The 23,174-nt window shown below is 31.6% G+C and overlaps 1 protein-coding gene across 2 annotated transcripts in view; it reads right to left on the bottom strand.

Annotated features, from left to right (window-relative positions):
* The window catches only part of ADK (adenosine kinase), a 409,740-nt gene that overhangs the window by 341,377 nt on the left and 45,189 nt on the right, over positions 1–23,174 (bottom strand). For both annotated transcript variants that reach the window (XM_010984136.3, XM_031461080.2), the window contains exon 3: positions 17,745–17,798. In XM_010984136.3, the coding sequence (XP_010982438.1) occupies positions 17,745–17,798 (54 nt within the window). The remainder of the gene's footprint in view (positions 1–17,744; positions 17,799–23,174) is intronic.

Genomic DNA, 23,174 nt, shown 5'->3' on the forward strand with positions numbered 1-23,174 from the left:
AAAAGTTAACAAATACAGCTAAAAATAATCAGGAAGCCTTGAAGAGAGGCTGAAAATTATCCACTTTTGAGAAACATTGTCATGTTATATACTACTATAATCTTTAAGGAATTGCAGCATTATTACTATTTTCCAAATCTCACGTATTAATAAAAAAGGCTTTAAAGAGAAATGAAAAGCATAAATATATAGAAGTATTACAGAGATTAAGACAGAACTTCCTTTAAAGGTGCAAAGCAAATTGAATTTTTGTGGTTTAGTGATTACAAAATGATTCAAACATATCTAAATTAGAATACTTTGAATTATAAAATCACCTACAACATTAAACACTCTTACACATAGTAAGTAAGTACTAGAATGTAACAGTCCATCTTGCTTTTTCCAGAGATTATTCAATTCTATTTATTCTTTCTTCAAGGTGTATTGAACCAACAGCCGCTGCTTTCACCCATGGCTAATCTATACTTCTTTGCAGAGGAGGTAATACTCTTCATTTTATAGTGAAGTTAGAATTCTACCTTTGTCAGGTGACTAAGTAAAATAATTCTAAAACAAGTTACTGAGTAGTCATTTATAACAGCCTGGAATAAAATTCCCCAAACTACTAGGACTTTAAACAAAAACAAACAAATCAAAACAAAGAAACTATAATGATTGTTTCAGGAAGCAGGGGAAATAAGACCAACTTCCCCATTATGATCCCCTCAAAACACACAGTTTCTCTTCTCAAATACAGAGCACTCATCAAAGCAGCACTTTACACTGCATACCATAATTCTCAATGTGTTTCTCAACCTTTCCAAGTTTAGAGACAGTAAATAATTTTGTTTATTTTTAACTTGTTTATTATGTCCTTCTAGGTTGCTGAGGATGAAATCAAAGAGGCTGAAAATTAAGTCATGACAAAAGGGAGCAGTATTTCCCATGAGGCTACATAAGTGTGCACACCCCCTTCCAAGTCTGAGTATAACACAAAACTCTCATGCTTTAAAAAATATTCACTCAATTCCTCATATTTTTACATCTTGGTTACTATCAGGGAATGGGTTTAAATTTTCAATTTTTAAAAATTTTACATTTCTTCAATGTGCACAGTAATAAGGAAGAAAGATTGAAATAGCTGCTAACTAAAAAAGGGCACTTGCCATCTGCCTCTACAAGGATTGGATCACGTTGGCATTTGCCATCTAACTCTGCTTGGATTAAATCTTGAGCCACTGCAGCCGCTGACCTCCAACACACCCTGAAAGGAGTTCAGGATGGAGATCAGGAATGAGGCATTCTGTGCTCTGGGAAAACTGGCTGAACAGGACATCAGAAAGTTAGATATTTTCAGGAGAAGATTTTATGAGCCAAATTCTTGCATCCCCTCGCATCTAGAAAAGCACTAAAATCATTAACAGTGACATCTGCTCCTCATGACTAGCAGCAGCCTCTACCTAAATGTGTGCTTGACTGTACGTACCTCCTTCGCTGAAATCATATACAATACTGAGTTTTCTCCCTGCCTCTTTGGAATAGTTTCTCAGGGCTATCTGAAATGTTGTCTCCTGAGCTATGGCCCCCATTTTGCCCAAGATAAAAACTTAACCCACAACTCTCACATTGTGTGATTTTATTTCAGTCAACATAGCTTTAGGAAATCTCGCACTGAGGCAGTCTCTAAGTCTGGCCCTGGCTGCTGAGTTCCCAGGGAAATATGACATAACCATTTTATTTAAACATTGTGAGCAGTGTATTTTTAGTTCCCAAACCAACAGCTGTTCCTTTTTCCAGTGAACCCCAAATTCTGTTCACTTATTTAGGGAGCCTTGTGCTTTGACCCACAGAATGACTCTTGATTAGAGTAAGCCATTCATGATAGTTCTATTTTCTTTGCCAGTCAGTGGTTTAGGAATGAGTATATGATGCAATGGAAATCAATGATAAATTAAGAAGTCTGCCGGGATAATTCTGGCAAAACTCTTCTTACTCTCAAAAAAATAACACAAAGATTTTCCTAAGAGTCTTTAGACATTACCAACTAACATCTGAGCTCCGGAACTGTAAGACCCATTTGTAACCATGAGGAGTAACCAGCCTTTACACTCGGATGGTAAATAGAAAAGCACAAAGGGCCCAGCGCTCCCTGATGATGTTCCTGAAGCACTGAATTAAGCAACCTCTACCTCCAAATTTATTGGGTTAAATAACAAAATTTTCCAAGTATAAAGTCATTTTGCTTTGAGTGTCTGTTACTCACGATCACAGGCATCACAATGTAGGAAATACACAATCTCCTGTCTTTAAAGGGAACCAGTACTGAAAAAGCTTATGTTCTCATCTACCACATACTTTGAAAGAAAAGAATTCTAATTAAAGAAAACCAAAATGGGCATAAAAAATTCTCTCAGAATCCAGATTTAAGAGGGCAGTCACAGAAATCATTCCAAATAAAGTCAATCCAAATGTTGGAGGAAAAAACAGAAAGATTTTGTTCTCTTCTAAGAAACTTAAACTGGTAATATTTAGGGAATAATGAGAAGCATCTAATTGTATCTTAGGCACCTATTTGATTTTCTTAAAGGAGCCTGTTATTAAATTTGATGACATTCATAAAGACAGTTATAAAAACAAGTCTGCTTATTAGCCAACAACCTTGTAGCAAAACCAAGAACAACCAAAACTATTTATTGGGAATAAACCCACATATTGGTAAAATGTACATATAAATATGTGAATTGAAAAACATAGATATTCTGCAAACTATCTTTTAAAATAGTCTTCAGTTATTCACAAATATTTAATAACCATCTCCCATGTGCCAGGCACTGGGGGTAGAAATATGAATAAAATGTGAACGCTATGATCAAAGTATTTAGTCTGGAAGGAAGATAAACAAAGAATAAATAAATAAAAGTAGTAGGGAGAGTAGTTATTCACATATTAGGCATCCTGGAATTGTCTATATGCATTATTATTACTTAATCCTCACAATAATTCTATATTTATCATTCTCATAATTTAGATGAAGAAACATTTAAGGAATAAGTAACTAACCCAAAGTCACACAACTAGTAAGGGTCAAAACTAATCCTGGTCTATCTGATGGTTTACACCAAACTAATCCCAGAGTACAGGTAGGCTATGCAATAGAGAATGATATCCTGAAGAATTCATAGCTGTGTTACGCCTTAAAAGATGAGGAGGAGTTAGTCCAGTAGGATAAAGGAAGTTCCATGGTTTTCTTTTTAAAATGTTCTGCCTATTTAAAAACACCTACCACAGCCACTGCTGACCCATAGGGTCAAGTCATTCCAAAGTATAGTACGTGTACCACTGATCATACTTGAGACAAGATTTTTTTAACCTCTTATTTTGAAATAATTTCAAACATAACAAAAACTGAAAGAATTATACAAATAACACTTGCATACTCTTCACCTACATTTACTTAATATTAATATCATGCCAGAATTTGACCTCTCTCTCCCTAATTTATATAAATATATATATAACTATTTATTATTCATAGTTATCACTGAACCATGTGAGTACATTGCAGACATCAACATCCTTTACTCCCAAATACTTGACTGTGTTATTTACTAAAAACAAGACTACTGTTTTTCATAACCACAGTACATTTATTAATTCAGAATATTGACAGTGCTACAATACCATTATTTAATGTACAGTCCATATTCAATTCTGCCAACCGCCCCAACGTCCTTTATAATATTTCCTTCTTTCCTCCCAGGATATAATCCAGGATCACGCATTACATTTAGTTTTTATATTTCTTTGGTTTCTCTGCAAATTTCCCAGTCCTTTATCTTTCGTAACAAGTGACTCTTGAGTACCGGCCAGCTTTTTGTAGGAATACTACACATGTGATATTCTTTCCTCAGTGCATCATATCAAGAAACAAATGATGTCAACTTGTATGTGAGACAATTTTAAGTGGCAAACATTTTTCACCTTAATAGTAATATATTCAAATAAATCAATAAATGTGCAAATAAATGTGTAAAATTCAGGATTTCACTGATATAAGATGAGGCTAATCTTTTCCAGTTAATATAAAGAAAAATTTAAATAAACAATTTAGGTACTAACATTGGGAAGTGCTCCTATACACGTGATACACAACACAAAACAAATTCGAAATGACATGGACTTAAGCAGCCATTAATAATTAGAGGAAAAACAAAAACTATTAGGACTCCTAGCAAAGTACATATATAGCAATACAAACTGCTTACTAATAAAAGAAACAACAGTACTATTTCAAGGCATAATATATGCTTTAAAGATAATGATGGTGGTCAGAAGGTACAAATTTGCAGTTATAAAATAAATAAGTCCTGGGGATATAATATATAGCATGGTAATTATAGTTAGTAATACTGTATTGTCCAGTTGTCCCTTGGACAACATGGGTCTGAACTGCATTGGTCCACTATGCATTACAATACTATACAATTCAAGGTTGATTGAAATTACAGATAGAGAATTGCAAATACAGAGGAATCATATGTGCAGACTAAATTTTAAGTGGATTTTCCACCATGTGGAGGGTGCATGTCCCTAATCCCCTGCTGTTGTTCAGGGGTCAACTGTGTATGTGAAAGTTGCTGAGAGAGTAGATTTTAAAGATCTGTGATTATGTGTGCTGATGGATATTAACTAGACTTATTGTGGTGACCATTTTACAATATAAACATATATCAAATCATTATCTTGTACACCTGAAATTAATACAATGTTATATGTCAAATATATACCACTTTTTAAAAAAGATAATGAAGGATATTGTTATATTAAAATAGTTCAGTTCTATTCTTTCAAACAATTCTGATAGCAAATTCAAAGTCAACAAATATAAAAAAAAATTATCCTTGACGTTCTTTGTATCATCATAATGCATCTCCATGTTTGTGTAAGCAATATTATACTTTAACAGAATAAATATGTTTAGAATTAACAAAAGGTTCAAAGATAATTATCCTTCAAAATTGTTTAAAAGCCAACTCATGCATCATCCTAACAACGTCCCTCAATCCTACTTAGAAGAGAGTATAGTTATTTTTTGAATTGAAAGAGCATATATAATTTAGTTCTTTCCTATCTTGATATTATGTTTTAGTCCCTAGCTTTAAAGTTGACATCAGTTTACTCATTTTTCTAAATTCCATCTTGGAAGCCAGTCACATTTCCCTGTCCTCATTTCAGTAGGGAAAGCATCCTTGAAGAGCTAATTACACAATTTAATACTTAAATATAAAATCTGGGAAAGAAAAGAGAGAAAGGAGAAAAAGTAGTTTTCCCACAAAGGGAAACTGGTGATAGGACTTGATAATAAAGGACTTTCCTACAAGAACATAAATTTATGGAAACTGTGTATATGAAGCATATTTTCTACATTTCTTTGTTGAATTTTTTGTTGAATTCAATTTAAAAGGAAATGAATCATTCTAGCATGCATAAATGATGTCTTTCTGCGAGACTGAAAAAAAAAAGAAAATTCCCTTAATGACCATTTTCTCATTCAAGACTGAAAAAATTCTTTAAAAAAGATAATTTCAAATATGATAGATGGGAAATCAGTTAAACTTCCAAAAAAAATTTTTTTCAAATCTTCTAACAGGTTTCTTCTATATTCTCTGGTCTTACCCAGCACATACTTATAGACCTAGAAATCACAAGTGTCTCTGGCCTTCAGAAACAAAAAAGCATTTAAACTGGGTAGAGGTATAGCTCAGTGGTAGAGTGCATGCTTAGTATGTATGAGGTCCTGGGTTCAATCCTCAGTACCTGCATTAAAAAAAAAATTTAATAAAAAATTTAAAAAAAATTTTTAAGCATTAAAGTAGTAAGAATATTTGAGGAAGATGGTTTCTCTTCGTATATGCTACTAAAATTTAGTATATTCATGTGAGACATTTTTATAAAGGTAACATTTTCACAAGAGAAAACACTTGGAAGTGTTTTTTATAAGAGAAAGTTTAAATCTGTTCTAGATAGACAAAGTTTCAATCACTTTGCTAAATGCTTGAAAAAATTAAGTTGCAATCTTAATGAAGTTCTACAGAGGGAGCTAGCATCACAAGAAATAAATTTATAACACACAGAGCTTCAAGAAAAGACCTAGTCTGTTGGAAATGTTGGATTTCTATTCATCAATATTAAGCTCAGATTATCCTCTAAGGTTTTATACCTGAGCCATCAGCCAACCAAAAAACCCACAGTATTACCTACAAACTATGGCATTTTTCTAGTCATATTAAAACTAATGAAATAAAACATCTATCACAAAGTTTGTGGGTGAGAAGGGATGAATTGGGAGTTCGAGATTTGCAGAACTAACTACCATATATAAAATAGATAAACAAGTTTACACTGTACAGCACAGGGAACTATATTTAATATCTCATAGTAGCCTACAATGAAAAATAATAAATGAATATATATGTATGACTGAAATACTATGCTATACACCAGAAATTGACAACACTGTAAACTGATTATACATCAACTGAAAAAAAAATCAAAAGAAAAAAAACCCAAAATAAGTCTGTGAAGTAAATGTTTGTTTTAAATAAATCATTCTTCTAAAAAATTTGATTTAATATTCTTTTTCCTAAGTCACTAAATTTACTAAAGTAAAAAGCAATACAAAAGATCTGAAATAAAATTGCAGTCTTTTCTACTATAAAACAGGCTATGGAATCTCTCCAAGCCTCAGTTCCCTGTAAAATGGGAATAATTATATCTACCTCAGAGGCTTACTATGAGGATTAAATTAGAGCATAAAAGTAATTAAAATTTTTTAAATCCTCTTTAACACATAAGTGTTATTTCAACACTTCCAAAAAGAAACCATTAATTAGTTAGTAGAGAAAATGTTTTCAAGAATTAGAATAGCTGCTAATATTAAGCCATAAAAGTTCCCCCAAACTCCTAAATTTATATAGTTCCCAAAAAATCTGACTCAATATTTACGGGAATATAGACCATGTTGGCACACCCCTGAAATTATTTTTCAGATAGATATCTGTCATAGCTTCACTTTCAAAATATTCTTGTCTGTTGTAGACCAAGATGAAAAAAGAATTCAACATATTAGCAGTTTCTACTCTCTCTATCCCACGTTGACCCTAAAAAATATTCACGTCATAGATATGACATAGTACAATGCTGTCAAGTAAATTATTTATAGCAAAAGATCAATGCAGTACACTTGGACTGAAAAGCCCTAGTTAAAGCTTCAGGAAACAGCTTACCCTTCCCCCTGAAAATAGAGGTAGAACGCAAAAAAGGCCATTATCATTTTTTTCTGAACAATTTTATGCCAGAAACTCAAAAAACTACATTCAAAGGGATTATGGAAATAGACCAAAAAAGAAGCACCTAGTTAAAGAAATCATTTACTTAATGGATAGTAATAAAATAGCAAAGCATTAATCTAACCCCACAATGATATATGACAGACAGCTCCTCTAAGAGCAAGAGGGTTTTCATGAGCATCATCATACTCACAAAAACCTACATCACAATTGACCTTTACGGTTCTTTGTAGTTCAAAACTTTTCCATATATATAATTTCATCTAATCCTCATTAAATCTAACAAGATAAAGTGAAATTATCACTATTTTACAGTAAGGATGTTAAATGCAGGAGATTAAGTGATTAATCCAAGTGTAGTAGTTTTATACTGTGTCAACTAAAACTACATTTCCTAGAATTTCCTTCCCTATGTGATTTCAGGTTAGTATTAGCAACAAGAGAAATCTGTATACAATTTGTGAGATGCACATGAAGCAGCAGCCATTTCACTATAAAGGGTAGTTACTGGTAAGCAGCAGTGAAAAACAGACAGAAAGGTACAGGGCGGAGTTCCAATTTGTCCTACTTTATCCCCACTCCACCTCCAGCTCATCTTTCAAACCAAGTCCAAGCCCATCACCAAATGCTCTATTGAAAACTGCAAGAGCCAACAACCCACCAGCTCCCTTCCCAGTTCATTTCAGCAGCTAGACATGTTTAGCTGCTTCTTGAAAGCTCCAATTCATTAACCTACACAAGGACTGGTTAGTGACATTTCTCTAATCCTTTTGGACCTTTACTTCCCTAGTTTTCCCGACAATGAATAAGGTTCTTATTTCTTAATACTCATACTGGAATTGAATCTTAACTGATACACCAAGGTTACAGTCTATGGCAAAACTCATACATAAACTAAGTTTCTTCTAATGCTAAGTCCAGGGCACCATAAATGTCTTCAAAAGCAGCAGGTGGCAATTTAGGATAAATCCTTTAAGGCTTGAAAGATTTTACCACTAATAACATACAATTTTCATTCATCTATCATTCATGCATGAATATAAGACCAAGCTTAATACTAAAATTATCTGTTGTAATGAGTTCTTCTCATTTATGACAGGGTTAATAATTTTCTCTTAAACAATAAACATTTACACAAATCTTTCAGAAGTTTCACAATCCAGATATAACAACAGGTAAGAAGAAACTATGAAATTCTAGAATTTTAAAGTGAGAGCACAGTTCACCCAAAAGGGTGAAATCTGGTCACAGATTAGTTGAGAACCATCTGTGCTTGACTGAAAAGAATTCAATCAATCCTAGCTTGGGATTCTTACAGAAGTCATCTGATGGTATTAGTTTAAAAAAAGGAGCATAGAATTTGAACACACATTTAGTATTTATTCCTGGAGGCACAGCTTCCTGAGCACAAATGGTGAATGTTATTATACAGAGTTTTTTAAAGATCAATTTAAAAAGCAACATAGTAAACAGTTACTTTATAAAGATCATGATTATCCATAAAAAAATCAATTAAAAAATGTTCCCTATGTAAGAGGCATTTGTAGTTTAGGATAAAATGTCTAAAGAAAGGATTAGACATGGATTCAAACAATTTAAAAAATCAAAGAAGACTGTTGTCCTGGAGAAAGGAATCCTAGTGAACAAAGATGAGGAAAATTCTCAATGTTCAAACAAATGAGAAGTATAAAATAAAAAAATATTTAATTTATTTCACATAATATGTGGTTGTAAAAGGTATGACATTAACTAAACTAAATAATAAGTATAAATTTGACTTATTTCAGAAGCATCTCAAAAAGCTTTTAGAATCAAGTTGGCTGAATTTGTATTATAACCTCTCCTTGGAAGAATGAGAAGTGCCTTGCATTTGAAATTTAGGTATACACAGTATTTATTTGATTGACTCTCCTCAACTCATGCGAAGAGTCTGAGGTAGTTTCTAAAACCATAATACTGTGAAATTAACCAGCCATTGAGTCTGGATAGCTAATGATTTCATTATAATCAGTTACTCAATCTTGCAATGGGTATCAAGCCCTTTTATTTAAAAAAAATTATTGTATACTTAGGGAGCTGCTTGGTGTGATAGAAAAAGCACTTAAATGGGAAGCAGGAGACTTGGATTCTGGTTCAGCACTGTCATTAAATATCAGTGTAACTCACAGCAAGTCAGTTTGTTATGTGGATCTCATTCAATTCATTATAAATCATGGATAATTAGTTCCAGGGTTCATTTCTAGAATCTAACTTCTATAATTTAAAATATGTAAAAGAAAGTGGGACCTGAGAAAGGGACAATAAAAATGTTCATGATATTTAAAATACTGCAGCTTATTTGTGAATACTGAAAAAATAGTATCCATTAACCTTATTGATGGTCCTAGATAGTCTTTATTTCAGTTTTGACTTTTCACTTGCCAGGGTTTTTTTTCTCTAAGGCATTAAGCAAATACATTTGCCATGAACAAAATCTATCAGCTTTACAGGCAATCAGTTCTTATATTACTCTTACAAAACAGTATTGATCATTTTCAAAGAATTACTAAACCACAACAACAGTAATGAATTTAAAAGCATATCAGATGTTACTCATTGTCTCTAAGGGCTCTGAACATGTTTTTAAACATGCCACTTAAATACTTAAAAATCTCCCCTGCTGGTTTAAAAATTGGGAATTATTCTTTAAGAGATTATAATATTTTACACCAAACCAAAGATTAAGGTTTAACAGTGTCCTTTCCAATACTCTTGCTTCATACCTCTTACATAATTCATATTCTCCTATTTCATCATAATACTAAACAGATAAAAACTTCAGTATAATTATTACAAGATAAAACTTTTAACTTCAAGGTATAATTGACAAAATAATTCAATTTTTGACATAAGAAACAGTCATTAAGGAGAATTCATTCAATAATAAAAGGGAAAATATACTTTAGAACAGCAAACACTACTTGTAAAATTTCAGCCTTTATCTTGGCAGCTATCTTGAAAAGCCAAGTAAATAAAAGAGAATCTCTCTTTTTAAAAATAGCTTTCCCCATGCTTTCTATAGCACAGCAAACTGAAAAAAATTCTCAGCTATCAAGTTACTTCTATCTATGTTAAGTGGCATGGATACTTTTAAATGTACTTATATTTGCCTTTGGAATTTGTCTCTTACTCCGCCCAGCTTTTTTTCCTTATCTGAATCTTTATGATCTAATCTTAGTGTTCTATTCAGTGTGACACAAAATTTAGATATTCATAAATGAAAACAAAAGGGTTCTATCTTCTATAGCTTGCAGATATGTCTAACAATAAGAAACCCTATTACAAAATCTCCAGTTATGAAACTGTTTTGAAATATGAAATAATATTAAACAGGAGAGTAAGACTCATTTATAAAGTCAGTATCCTTCCTTTCAATAGTGCCTGGCATAATGACTGGTAAGCAGCTGAAAAAAAAATTATTCAATGAAATAGTGATATTTTTCTAATTTATTTTAAATTATTCCACTTAAAAAAACAAAAACTCTGATTGAGAAAAATCTATAGACTAATAAAACCAGTTCATTACTGGACCACATAGAGAGTAAAGTATCAATTCCGAAGTTTTGGGTTAATCAGATAACAATTTTAATTTATTCACCTTCCCTAGTTAAAATCACCCCCCAGAATCTTCAGTACGTTCTCAACTAATCCATGACCAGAGTTCAGAAAACAGAAACTTGAGAAAAACGATTATGCTTAAAAAAGCAAGTGTCATTTTCATTGCTGATCAATCTTCCCTGTTTTCTTGCATGTCAGTCTTCCCCAGATAGGGAAATAACAAGAATATCCGTGAAACCTTAGTGATTAAGTGTATATGGAATCTGAATCACAATTAGGCAACGAAGAATATTTTAAATATAAGTATAGCTAATACTGTAGCACAGGGAACTATATTCAATTTCTTGTAATATATGGAAAAGAATCTGAAAAATATATATATGTATGTATACATATAACTGAATCGCTTTGCTGTACACATGAAACAACACTGTAAATCAACTACATTTCAATAAAATTAAAAAAAAACAAAAAACAAAAAAAGTTAATATTTACCACATAAAGTAACATCAAAATAATTAAAGTTAAGATTGTACTCTCCTGGGGGAGGGTACAGTTGAATGGTAGAGTGTGTAGAGGGTGTGCTTAGCATGCACAAGGTCCTGAGTTCAATCCCCAATATCTCCATTAAAAAATAAATAAATAAATAAATAAATCCTAATTCCCTCCCCCCCAAAAGAACAAACCAAAAAATAAATAAATATAATAAAATAAATAAAAAAGACTGTACTCTCCAATACATATACAAAGAATTGAGGTACCTTTTTTTTTTTTTTGCTTTTTTTTTTAAGTGTGTTTTATACCACCATTCAGAAAAATGACAAAAATTCAAAATATGTTAATCCCTAAGTATCTTAGCAGGATTGGGAGTAAAACCTAAATCTTTATATACAGCTTAGATATGTGTTTTCTGAGTTATATATGGAGGACTTGTACCAAAATTACGTCATTTTTTGAACGCCATAGCAGGCATGAAGTACTAAAGATACAAGAACAAATGAGATATCTTTCCTTGAGTGTGTAGCAGTCAGGAGAAGAATATAAATTAATTACTATGAACAAAAATCATAAAACTTTTAAGTTATATTTTTCTATGCATTAAGTATCATTTGTGGGAATGCAAGGTCATTCAATTATTCAAGTATTTGCTAAGTCTCTGTTATATAAAAGACAATCTTTTTTTTTTTTTGGTAGCTTTCAATGGAGTAGGAAAGATACAACATCAATAACTTCATTCAAAACTTTCTACTTTATATTATGCTTTTACGTTTCTTGAGGTACATTTTAAAAAACCCGGCTAATGTGATGATGCCAACGCATTTTTACAGTATCATGATGAATCAAGATTATCTTCAGCAGATTAGAATTAAGAAGTAATAATAATGTTTTATGAGATTAAAGCATGGTATTATTAATTGGATAATTACTGTTGTTTATATCTACACCTCATATGATATTTTTAAAAGCTTCATCTTGAGCACAAAGAGATCTTGTCTATTTAAAGTGTAAAGACACAAATGAGATTATTTATGAGCAGCTTTCATGAAGGGCTGGTGAATTTGTTTTAATTAATATCCTGCTTTGATGGTGGAACATTCAATTGAGAGTGTTCTTTAGTGTATAGGTTAAAAACTACAAGGCAGAGAGTCAGCAGCCAAAAGAATTAAGATAATCAATGCCAAATCAATCAAGCATATACTCACAATTATAAGATCCTTATTACATAAGCACTAGTTATTACGAAAGAATTCGTAGCTCACAGCAAAAAAAAAAACTGTGACAATGAATAAACATATGTTCATGTATAACTGAAAAATTGTGCTCTACACTGGAATTTGACACACATTGTAAAATGACTATAACTCAATAAAAAAAAGTTTAAAAAAAAGAAAGAATTCATGTTATACCAGAAAAAAAAATTAAATTGTGTCCTCTCAACCTTTAGATCCTCATTATGTTTGCTAACTTAGTTTACCAATTATGATTATAAAGTTGAAAAAGTTCATCTTGTAATAGATAAGCATACTAAATTACCAATTTAAATTTAGGGAATTTAGAATTTCTTTCATTGCATTCTTTTTTCTGGTTATAGAATAACACAATCCATTAAAGACTTTAAATACACACAAAAGTACAAAGAAGGAAAAAAATTTCACCTATAACCCCATCATCCACAAAACTACTATTCTACTACAATTCTCTTCTAGAATATGTACAAGGAAGCTTTTCAACTACCTAAATGTCACAATATTAAATATCTTCCTAAAAACATTCTAATAATTGCATAACAGTCCTCAGAGTTAATTTACTTAATTGCACTGGAAAAAGAGAATGGGTCATTTAAGATTAATCCAGTGGTAGGGCACTTGATTTTAAAATGGTTGACGAAATTTATGTTTTCTATAAAATGAGTACACATTAAGTATTAAGATGTAAGTCATACAGCTCCTAGTAAGATTCTGGACTCCTTTCCAACATATTTTTTAATTGAAATAAAGTAAGCAAAACAAAAGGTAACCTAGAAAAGATGTAAATTGTTAATGTAAGTAATGACAAAAGAAAAAGTCTCACCTGAAAATCTACTCCAATCAATAAAATTTACTTTTCCTGTCATAATGCCATACAACTTTTTTCCAGAGCACTTTCATTAGATTAAAAATTTGAGCTATTAACCTACCATCATACTACATACCTTAAAGAGTTTCTCTAATAATCATGACAGATTTGAGCTAAGTATCTACCTTTCTTTTCCAGCCTCTGGCATGGCCTATGACATTCATTTTAACCACAGTTAGCAAAGATTAAGGACATCATTCATTTTCCTACACAGTTGAATATGTCTATGTGGCATAAAAATAATAACTGCAATACACTTTTAGTGATGAATGTTAGTTAACTTATAAAAGAATTAGTATGTAATACATTCAAAAGGAATAGAAATCTGTAAGAAGAGTAATTTAAAAAGTATGCAACAATCAAATTCAGAGGATGTTCCAAGTGGCCTAAAAAAAAAAAAGAAAGAAAATTCTGGAAATTTACACTCAGCCAGAATGTTTTACACCTGATACTGTTAACAAGATAGGATCGCCCTACCAAAGGTCTGTTATGGTATATCCAGAAGAGCTATTAGGCACTGTGAGAAGAAAAGATCATCTATTCAAACTTAATACACTTTATGTGAAAATATAATTTGAAACCCTCAAATTTTAGTTTCTAAATTCATAGTCATAAAGCAAGGCTGGTATTAAAATTCATTTAGCCAAACAACATGCAAAACTTTCTCACTAAAAAATACAAAGCACTGCTGAGAAAAATTAAAGAAGGACTAAGTATTGTTAAGGTGTCAGTTCTCTCCCAGATAGATTCAACATCTCCATGATAATCCCAAAAGATTTTTCCTGAGGAAATTGATAAACTGATTCTAAAATATAGGCCAATATAAAGGATCTAGTACATCCAAAGCCATCTCGTAAATGAAGAACAAAGTTGGAGGATTTATAGTAACTGACTTCAATACTTACTATACTGTATTACTGGCATAAAGAGTGACAAGTAAATCAATGGAGCAGAATAAACCCGTATTTCTACAGTTATCTGATTTTCAACAAAGGCACCAAAACAGTTCAATCAACAAGTGAAGTCTATTCAGTAAATGGACCTAAAATAACTAGATATCCATATAGGTAAAGAAAAACGAACCTCAGCGTCTACCTCACACCAAATACAAATACTAATGCATAATAGATCACAGACCTAAACAAAAAAGCTCAAACCATTCACACAGTTTTTAAAGAAAAAAAAAAAAAATAAGAGTACTGTCATAAACTGAGGATAGGTAAGGGTTTTCTAGACAATCACAGAAAGCAATAATCATACAGGCAAAATTTGATAAATGAGACTCTATAAAAATTTAAAACTTGCTTATCAAAAGATACCAGTAAGAAAAAAGGTAAGACTGGGACTGGAGGAAAAAAAAATTTTTTTAACATACATCTGATAGACTGGTATCCAGAATATATAAAGAATTTCACAACTCATCAATAAAAAGACAAAACAACCCAATTTCTTTCATCAGCAAAAGATCTAAACACTCTTCAAAGAAAATATACATGGCCAATGAACAAATGACAAAGTGCTCAATATCATTAGTCATCATGGAAATATAAAATTAAACCACAATGAGATACCACTACTCATCTACCAGAACAGCAAAAATTAGAAAAACCAACAAATGCCAAAAGATGGTGAGGATGTAGAGCAACTAGAATTCTCATATATTGCTGGTAGGAATGTAAAATGACACTACTAGAAGCAAATCTAGTAGCTCCTTATAGAACTGAATATACTGTTCCCCTTTTGACTCAGCCAAATCAACTCCTGAGTAATTATCCATGAGAAATAAAAACATGTTCACAAAAAGACTTGTACAAAAATATTAATAGCAACTTTATTCATAGTAGCCAAAAACTAAAGGAAACAGCCTAGATGCCCACCACCAATAAGAGAACAGATAAACAATTAATGTTAATCCACAATAATAAGAAATTATCTGATATGTGCAGTAACATGAACGAATATAAAAAATATTATACTGAGTGAAAGAAGTATTATATAAAACAGAACATACATATGATTCCATTAATAAGAAATTCCAGAACAGGAAAATTTTAACCTATAGTAGAAAAAAAATCCTGTAATAATGGTTACCTCTGGGAGGGCAGGAGCAGAGTGACTACAAAAAGGCATAAAGGAATTTTCTAGAGTGACAGTAATGTTCTATATCTTGACAGAGGACTGAGTTACAAACATTTATGCATTCATCAAGACTCAGCAAATATGCACTTAAGATATGTGCATTTCACTGTATGAAAACTTTATATGTAAAGATAAAAAACTCTTAAAATACTGAACTCTAGTTGGTGGTATGCATGTTGAAATATTTATGGGGAAACACTGATGTCTGCAGTTTACTTTTAAATGCATTCAAAAACCAAATGAAGTGATGGACAGACAAAAGAATGAACAGACAGGTGATAAAGTATAGTAAAATGTTAATGATAAAATCTAGGTTATGAATATATGGATTATGGATTATGAATATATGGATCCTATTTAAAATTTTTCATAATAAAATGTAAGAAAAAAAATCAGTCTACCCATGAGGGTGAACTATATCACAGACAGCTAAAGAAACTGTAAATGAATTAACACATTAATATGAGTTACATATTAAATAAAATGAAAATATTCATATTATTGCAGTTTTTCAGTATTTTTAATATTGGTCACAGTTTAGAAGGCCCAAAGGAAACTCTAGGTTGACTAATTACCTAATTCCCAAACCAAAAAAAGTTGTTACCAGGCTTATAAGTAATAAGCAATCAACCAATGGTCCAGTGACAATCACCTACCCTCACTGACCATACTTGGCAATAAAGAAAGAAACTGTATAAATTATCTGGACAATATATTTGAGAACCCATTACGGAGAGTATAATCCAATGAAGACAGAACAAATATAAAAATACTGATGAAAGGCCAGCATAACAATGGGATGTAAGAACTGTAAGAACTCTTAAAGAAATCCTTCCTCTGCACATCAAGCCTACCATTTTATGATTAACACTTATTACAATCTCTTCAATAAGAGAGAAGAAAGAAAATATAATTTGGAAAATATTCAGGACAGAGTTTTTAAAAAGCAGCTTAAAAAGTACTTGGAAAAATCATTACTTAATCTTAAAAATAAAATAACAGTCTTGAAGCACTCTATCTACAAAAAAAAAATTATTCTCCATACACAACTGAGGATTATATTAAACTAAACCATGAGAGCATTGAATCAGAAGTTAAAATATTGTTAACATAAGGGAATGTCAAACATTAGGGAAACTTCCAAGGAAGTTTGTAAAATTCACCAATGTATTTATAAACAGGATAGAACCTTAATTATTATCAAGAACAAGGGTGGTCCAATGTGAAGGTATAGTCAGCCTCAAATTCCTAATTCTTAATTCTAGAATATTATCTGACATTAGGTATTTGCATAATAATTAAGGTTATCAGAACTTTCTTATTGCTCTGTGATAGAAAAAACCTAGACTATTAGAAAATAAAAGCATATATATTTTGTGGGGGGCTTCCCTCTTTGGACAATCTTATGATATTGCAAAGCAAGAAGATGAATTTTTGCAAGTCCCAAATCTATAATTTTTAACCAAAAACCTCATAGTTCCTGTGAGGTAGTAATATTTTTAGATACTACCATAGGGCAGAAAATTAGCAACAGAGATGTCCCAGAATCCTGTGTACAGTTACTTTTATCTGAATAATAGAACCCTAAGAACATTAAATTTTTAAAAAGAAACAAAATTTCACTCACATTTAAAACTTTATATTTAAAGTGTTTTACCTTGTGCTAAACATAGTTAGGCATTTACTTTTTCATAAGGCAACAAAAGAAAGAAAATTATATTTCTCCATCTTAAGCATAAGGTGAAAGTCCACTGAGCAAGAACCAAAATTAACAATGACAATTTAACACTTTATCTAGGGAAAGAAAATGAAATGACAAATTTCCCAAAATACCCTTAGTCTACATGATGGAATACAATACTACACATTTTAATGTGCACACAGGAACAATTATTTCCCATGTTAACCTTATGTAGTATAAATTATCCTAATCCTATTAGGATTAAGATCATAGTATTTATTACATCTTTACATTTTATACTTTTTGAAATTTTTTAAATTATACATATCAACGCCATAGACAGAGTAAATTATGTACAATCTAGGGTTCAATGCACTCACAGTTCCTTGTGTTTGTCTTCAGCCAAGATTTGGTCATTTGGTTTAAGAGAATACCTATAACACAGAAACAGAAATATGCTGGTCATATAAACATGTAAGTATGTTTGCCTCATAGACATCTGATTGTGGTATCAATATACAGTCAGTTTACCCCTATCAAATAAGCATTATTACATGGTTAACAGGTCTGTCTTAATTGACAAAATATTAAAAAATGCTCAACTTCTCTGATGCTCTATTAGTCACTTCTATAGACACCATCTCAAGAGCTGAAGCTGGATCAACTTGACCATGCTTTGAAAACATTAGGTATCTTCAATATTCTTCTGTAGTGAAATCATCTGTAATGTTCTAATCATCCAGCAGTTCAAAACTGAAGAAACTACTACAATGTTAATAATTTAAGAATTCACAAAACAATATGCAGTTATTCATTTGTTAAATACATAGTAAACTTACTAGGTAGTGTGACACAGGAGGAAAAATATATTCTGGAGTTCTCGACTAAATCATTGACTAGCTTAATGATCATAGGCAATTATTTCACCTCTTTAAGTCTAAGTTTCCCTGGCTGTAAAATAGAAGCTACCGTAACTATCAGAACAAAGATCTTCCAATAACATATATTTATACTGCTGAAGATAAAACAGACTTTCTGAGGAGTACAGAGAAATAGATAAACAACAAAAGACAGGGCTTCAGTTTCCACTTGCATTTATCCCTTTTCTAAAACTAATCTGTCGGACAATGGATCAGAGAGGTCCAAGGTCCAAGCGGAGAAGTCATCTAAATTCTCTTTTCTTGGGGGGAGAGTATAGCTCAGTGGTACAGTGCATGCTTGGCATGCACAAGGTTCTGAGTTCAATCCCCAGTACCTTTACTAAAATAAATAAACCTAATTACTCCCTCCCCCCAAAATTTAATATATTAATAAATTCTCTTTTCTTGACTCCCCTTCTACAAATGCCTTTACTCACTTTATAAAAAGAGTGGCAAACCTCTCACTCCTCCTGAATGGAACTGTACTGCATTACCTGGGTATAAAAACCTCTGAAGTATTAAACAAGGAATGATTCATAATATTTTGTCTGAAAACCCTTCCTTACTTAAAGTATGACAAATTGACTATAGGGTTTCCTGTTTTATACATTGTTACTATAAAGAATGACTCTAGAAATTAAAAAGGAGGAATTGTGATATGACATTCCTATATATGATAATATATGATATGATATATTATGGAATGGGGCAGAAGCTGGTCACAATTTTCACTTAAAAAGTTTATCATTTCCATCCCACGTTCATCGTTAAAGAAGATGTTGCTTTTCAGGGAGAACCTGCTGAAGCAAAGCTAAGCGAGTTTCTAAAAATGAACAAGAAAGACAGTGTCAATTTATTTCTTCCAAGCAACATACTTAAACAAGGCTCCCTGCCTTCCATTTATCTACCAAGGAGAAGATGATTGTCACAGGAATACAATGAAATTATTTATTTGAATTGAAAAATAAAGCCAGACTTTTTCTATCAGAAATTAAAACTGGTTTGACAATGAAAAGCAGTTTTGCCAACAAGATTCCAAGGCAGACAATGGCTTTAAACTGAACAAATGGCTTTCGCTAAAACATGTTTAAAGGACTTGATAAAAATATTTTATCAAAAGAACACATTTTTGACATAGGTATATCGAAATAAACAATATTTAACTTCTCTCAGCACCTCCTAAAATGCTGAAGTAAAAGCATGCCTATTAAGTAAAACACTAACAGATATAATTACTAGTTATTTAAGAAGACTTAATAAAGCTTTTTTGGTATACTTCCCAGAATTGCAAGTCTCTAATGACTCTAATAACTGGCAAGTCAAGTGGTTTCTATTATTTGCTTCCAACAAAACTCAAGGACCTAATCAAATTATCAGCTGGCAGATAAATAAAAATAATTTTTGATGATAAATCATTTGATGCTAGAAGAGTTCAAATAATTGAGTGACAACTGCTGAAACAAAACTCTGTCTGTTATCAATTAATTATGTGAACAGATCTCTCAGCACTTATACCACTAAAAGAAAGAGGCAATAAAATTGATGTTGAACATGGTCTTATTGCAGCACTGAGTATTATTTATGCACAAAGGTTGAATTAATTGAAAAAAATTAAAGATCAGCTCCACCCATCTCATTAAAAGATGCAAGTCCAATAACTTAATTTTCTTGTGTATAATAATGATTTAACAACATTTTAACATATTTATGTTGTTTTACTAACTATATACTAATCACAATTTAATGACTAGGAGATTTTTTTTAAAAACTTGACTTCACACATATATTAGTTGTAGAGACATATGAAAGGGTGATCAACATGCATGAAAGGTTTTAATGCATAAAAATACATTGCCTTCATAATGTATGCATAATATATTACATGCAAAACATAATTCATGCATAAAAAATCATCACACAAGGATAAAATCTGGTGGGGAAAGGTGTAATAGATATATAAATTTAAACAGAGAAAGGAATATAAAAATTTTAAATGTTAAAAAAAAGCTTATTTGTGTCTTTTTATAAATGAATAATGGTAAGTATCAAACCACTATGGTATTTAGTCCACTAAAATTGTGATTTATCAGTTTTATTTAACATTATAATATAAAAATCACAAATATTAACAAGTGAAATACTTTTTATCAAAACTTTTTTATGGAAGTTATAAAGTTTGAAATCAGTGGATTCGACATCTGTGTCTTAGCAAAGTGCTTGGTACATATAAAATAGGAACTCAATCAATGCTACTTTCCCTCTTTCTCTAGCTGGCTAGTGATAGAGAAATAAAAAACGTTTCTTGCCCTTAAGGACCTCACAATTCAGAAGACAAATCAGAATAAAAGTAACTGCTCATAATGTGGTATTACAATAAAGTTAGGTACAATGTATAATGTTCATACAAAGAGGGAATAATAAACGGGGCTATTTCTCACTGAAACATTTAATGTCAATGTTTATTTAAATGTGGGGCTATAATTACAGGCAGTTCTCATTTTCATTTGTATGTCCTGTTCTGCCAACCTAAATGCTGTTGGTAGAACAAAAGATACACAGCCTTTTGAATCTTTCTATTACATTTAACTTATTATCTGAATATTTGACACTTTAAATTAATAAACTTCAAAGAGAAAATTCAACTTAGTGAAAGTAGAGAGCCACATATACTTCAACTTTCTACTATGTCTTTTCCAGAATGATACCAAAGCAGAGCCTATTTTTCAGTTGGGTTTTGTTTCCTAAAGACATGATTTTAAAATGTTCTGGTTTTATATCCATTTCTTAGATTCAAACATGAACATAGTCTCTTAAAATGCCAGAGACAGCAAAAGGTATTCCAGCCTTTTTTCTACCTGAATTTACCAGAGGGAAGAGACATACACTCCAGTCAGCAGAAGATGAGGAAGCAGGAGAGAGAGCAGGGAAGGGAACCTCTTTATTCCTGCCACAAGCCCCTACAAAGAGAGCCTCTGAGCCAGTGAAAGAACATTAGATTGAAAGTCTAAGACCTGATTCTGCCATTAAGTAGACAAGCCATTTAATTTCTCTGAAGAGGACAAAACTACCTATGTGACAGTTTTGCTATGTGGATTAAAAATGATAATACATGCAAAAGGCCCAGCACATTATTCAACACGTAATAAATACCCCTCCCCTCTTTATTAGAGGTGCCTGCACCTCTATAAAATGAATAATTCAATAAGCTCATAAGTGAAAGTGGGGAGGATATTAAAGTGTTTCACATATTTTGAAACAACTGCATGACTACAGATTTCCATTAAGGAAATATCAGAGAGCTCTGTACAAGGATGTCAACTAGAGCATTATTTATGAAAAAGTAAAACTGCAAACAATTATGCCATCCAAAAAGGAGCCAACTGCATCAATAAAGTATAGTTCAACCACAGGGAAATGGTACAATATTAAGTTTAAAAAAAAATAAGATTGTAAATACTCCCAAAAAGAGGTGGAAACATGTATGTCAAAATATTATATATTCTTCGTGCTCTTTCAAAATGTAAATAGTATTTTTTTGAAATTAGAAAAAATATTTTAAAAAATACATATAACACTTTAGAATGTGGTTATGATACTCATCTGGATGTAGCTTTCACTTAAACTTCTCAACAAATGAATCTGTAAACCTCCAAAGATTAGTTCAAAACTTATCTTGTATTTTAAAAATTTAAATAAATTTAAATATTTTATTGTATAAATATTGAGAGCAACAGGTAACAAATAAGTAGGAAGGAGGGGAGAGGGAAAGGAGGGAGAAAGAGGGAACACGGAAGGGAGAGGAGAAGAAGGAGTTCTTTCCTCACTCTGAGCTGTTTAAGGAAGACACACCTGAAGCAAACAAACAAACAAAAAAACAACGAATAAAACCCACTAATGCCATTCCCACCATGGGCAATGAGAAAATGGTATTGTTAATTCAGATTTATAATTAAATATCATAATACATAAGTAAAATGCATTAATACATTATAGGTAACTATTGAGATATGCTAGAACAGCAGTAATGTGCTACGAACAGTAATAAAACGAAGTTTGGGCCTTTTGTAAGAGACAGAAACAAACATTATTTATTCAAGTATGCTCTTTCCCTGAAGAAGATTAGCATAACAGAATTTCAGGCTCAAAAAGATCCTTGAAGAGAAAGTGAAGTCCACAAACAGCCCAATCATAAATGAAATGCCCTACCCCATTTCATAGATAGTTTATGCCAAACCAAGACTTGCTACATAGCAGGATGACAATAAAATATTCTATAAATACTTGCAATTAAGATTGCCTTCTGAGAAATAAACAAGTAAAATTCCAGAAATCTGCAAACACTACTTCACAGACCAAAGAACCCTAATGGTATCCTGTAGTTTAATAAATCTGACAGAATCAATCAGGTAGACAGTCTGGATATTGCAAAGATTTTAAACAACTTCACATGTTTAACTGGCTCTTGCAATTGAAAAACAAAAGTTAATTAAAACACACTGGAAAGAAAGAAAAAGAGAGACCAAACATATTAACCACCACTAATCACTAAAGGTAAAATTTAAGAGGCTTATAAAGTAATAGATTAAGAGTAAACCATGGGGTTAGAATGCAAATAATAGCAAAAAGTTACAAGGTTTATGAAAATAGTATTTTAAATTCTCATTAGTAAACTAGATGAAGATTAAAACTCAACTGGAGAAGGCTGGAGGAAAAATAATTAAACTAGATTTAAACCTAAACACACCAAACTATATTCTTTTTTTAAAATTGTTGATAATTATTCATAGTGACTAGCCACATATTTTCATTAATAGACATTTTTAAAATTTGGTACTTGTAAGTTGTCTCCACTTGGCTCTTGGGCCACATCAACAAAATCAGCACACTTTA

The sequence above is a fragment of the Camelus dromedarius genome, chromosome 8 (assembly GCF_036321535.1).
Source record: "Camelus dromedarius isolate mCamDro1 chromosome 8, mCamDro1.pat, whole genome shotgun sequence".
Lineage (NCBI taxonomy): Eukaryota > Metazoa > Chordata > Mammalia > Artiodactyla > Camelidae > Camelus > Camelus dromedarius.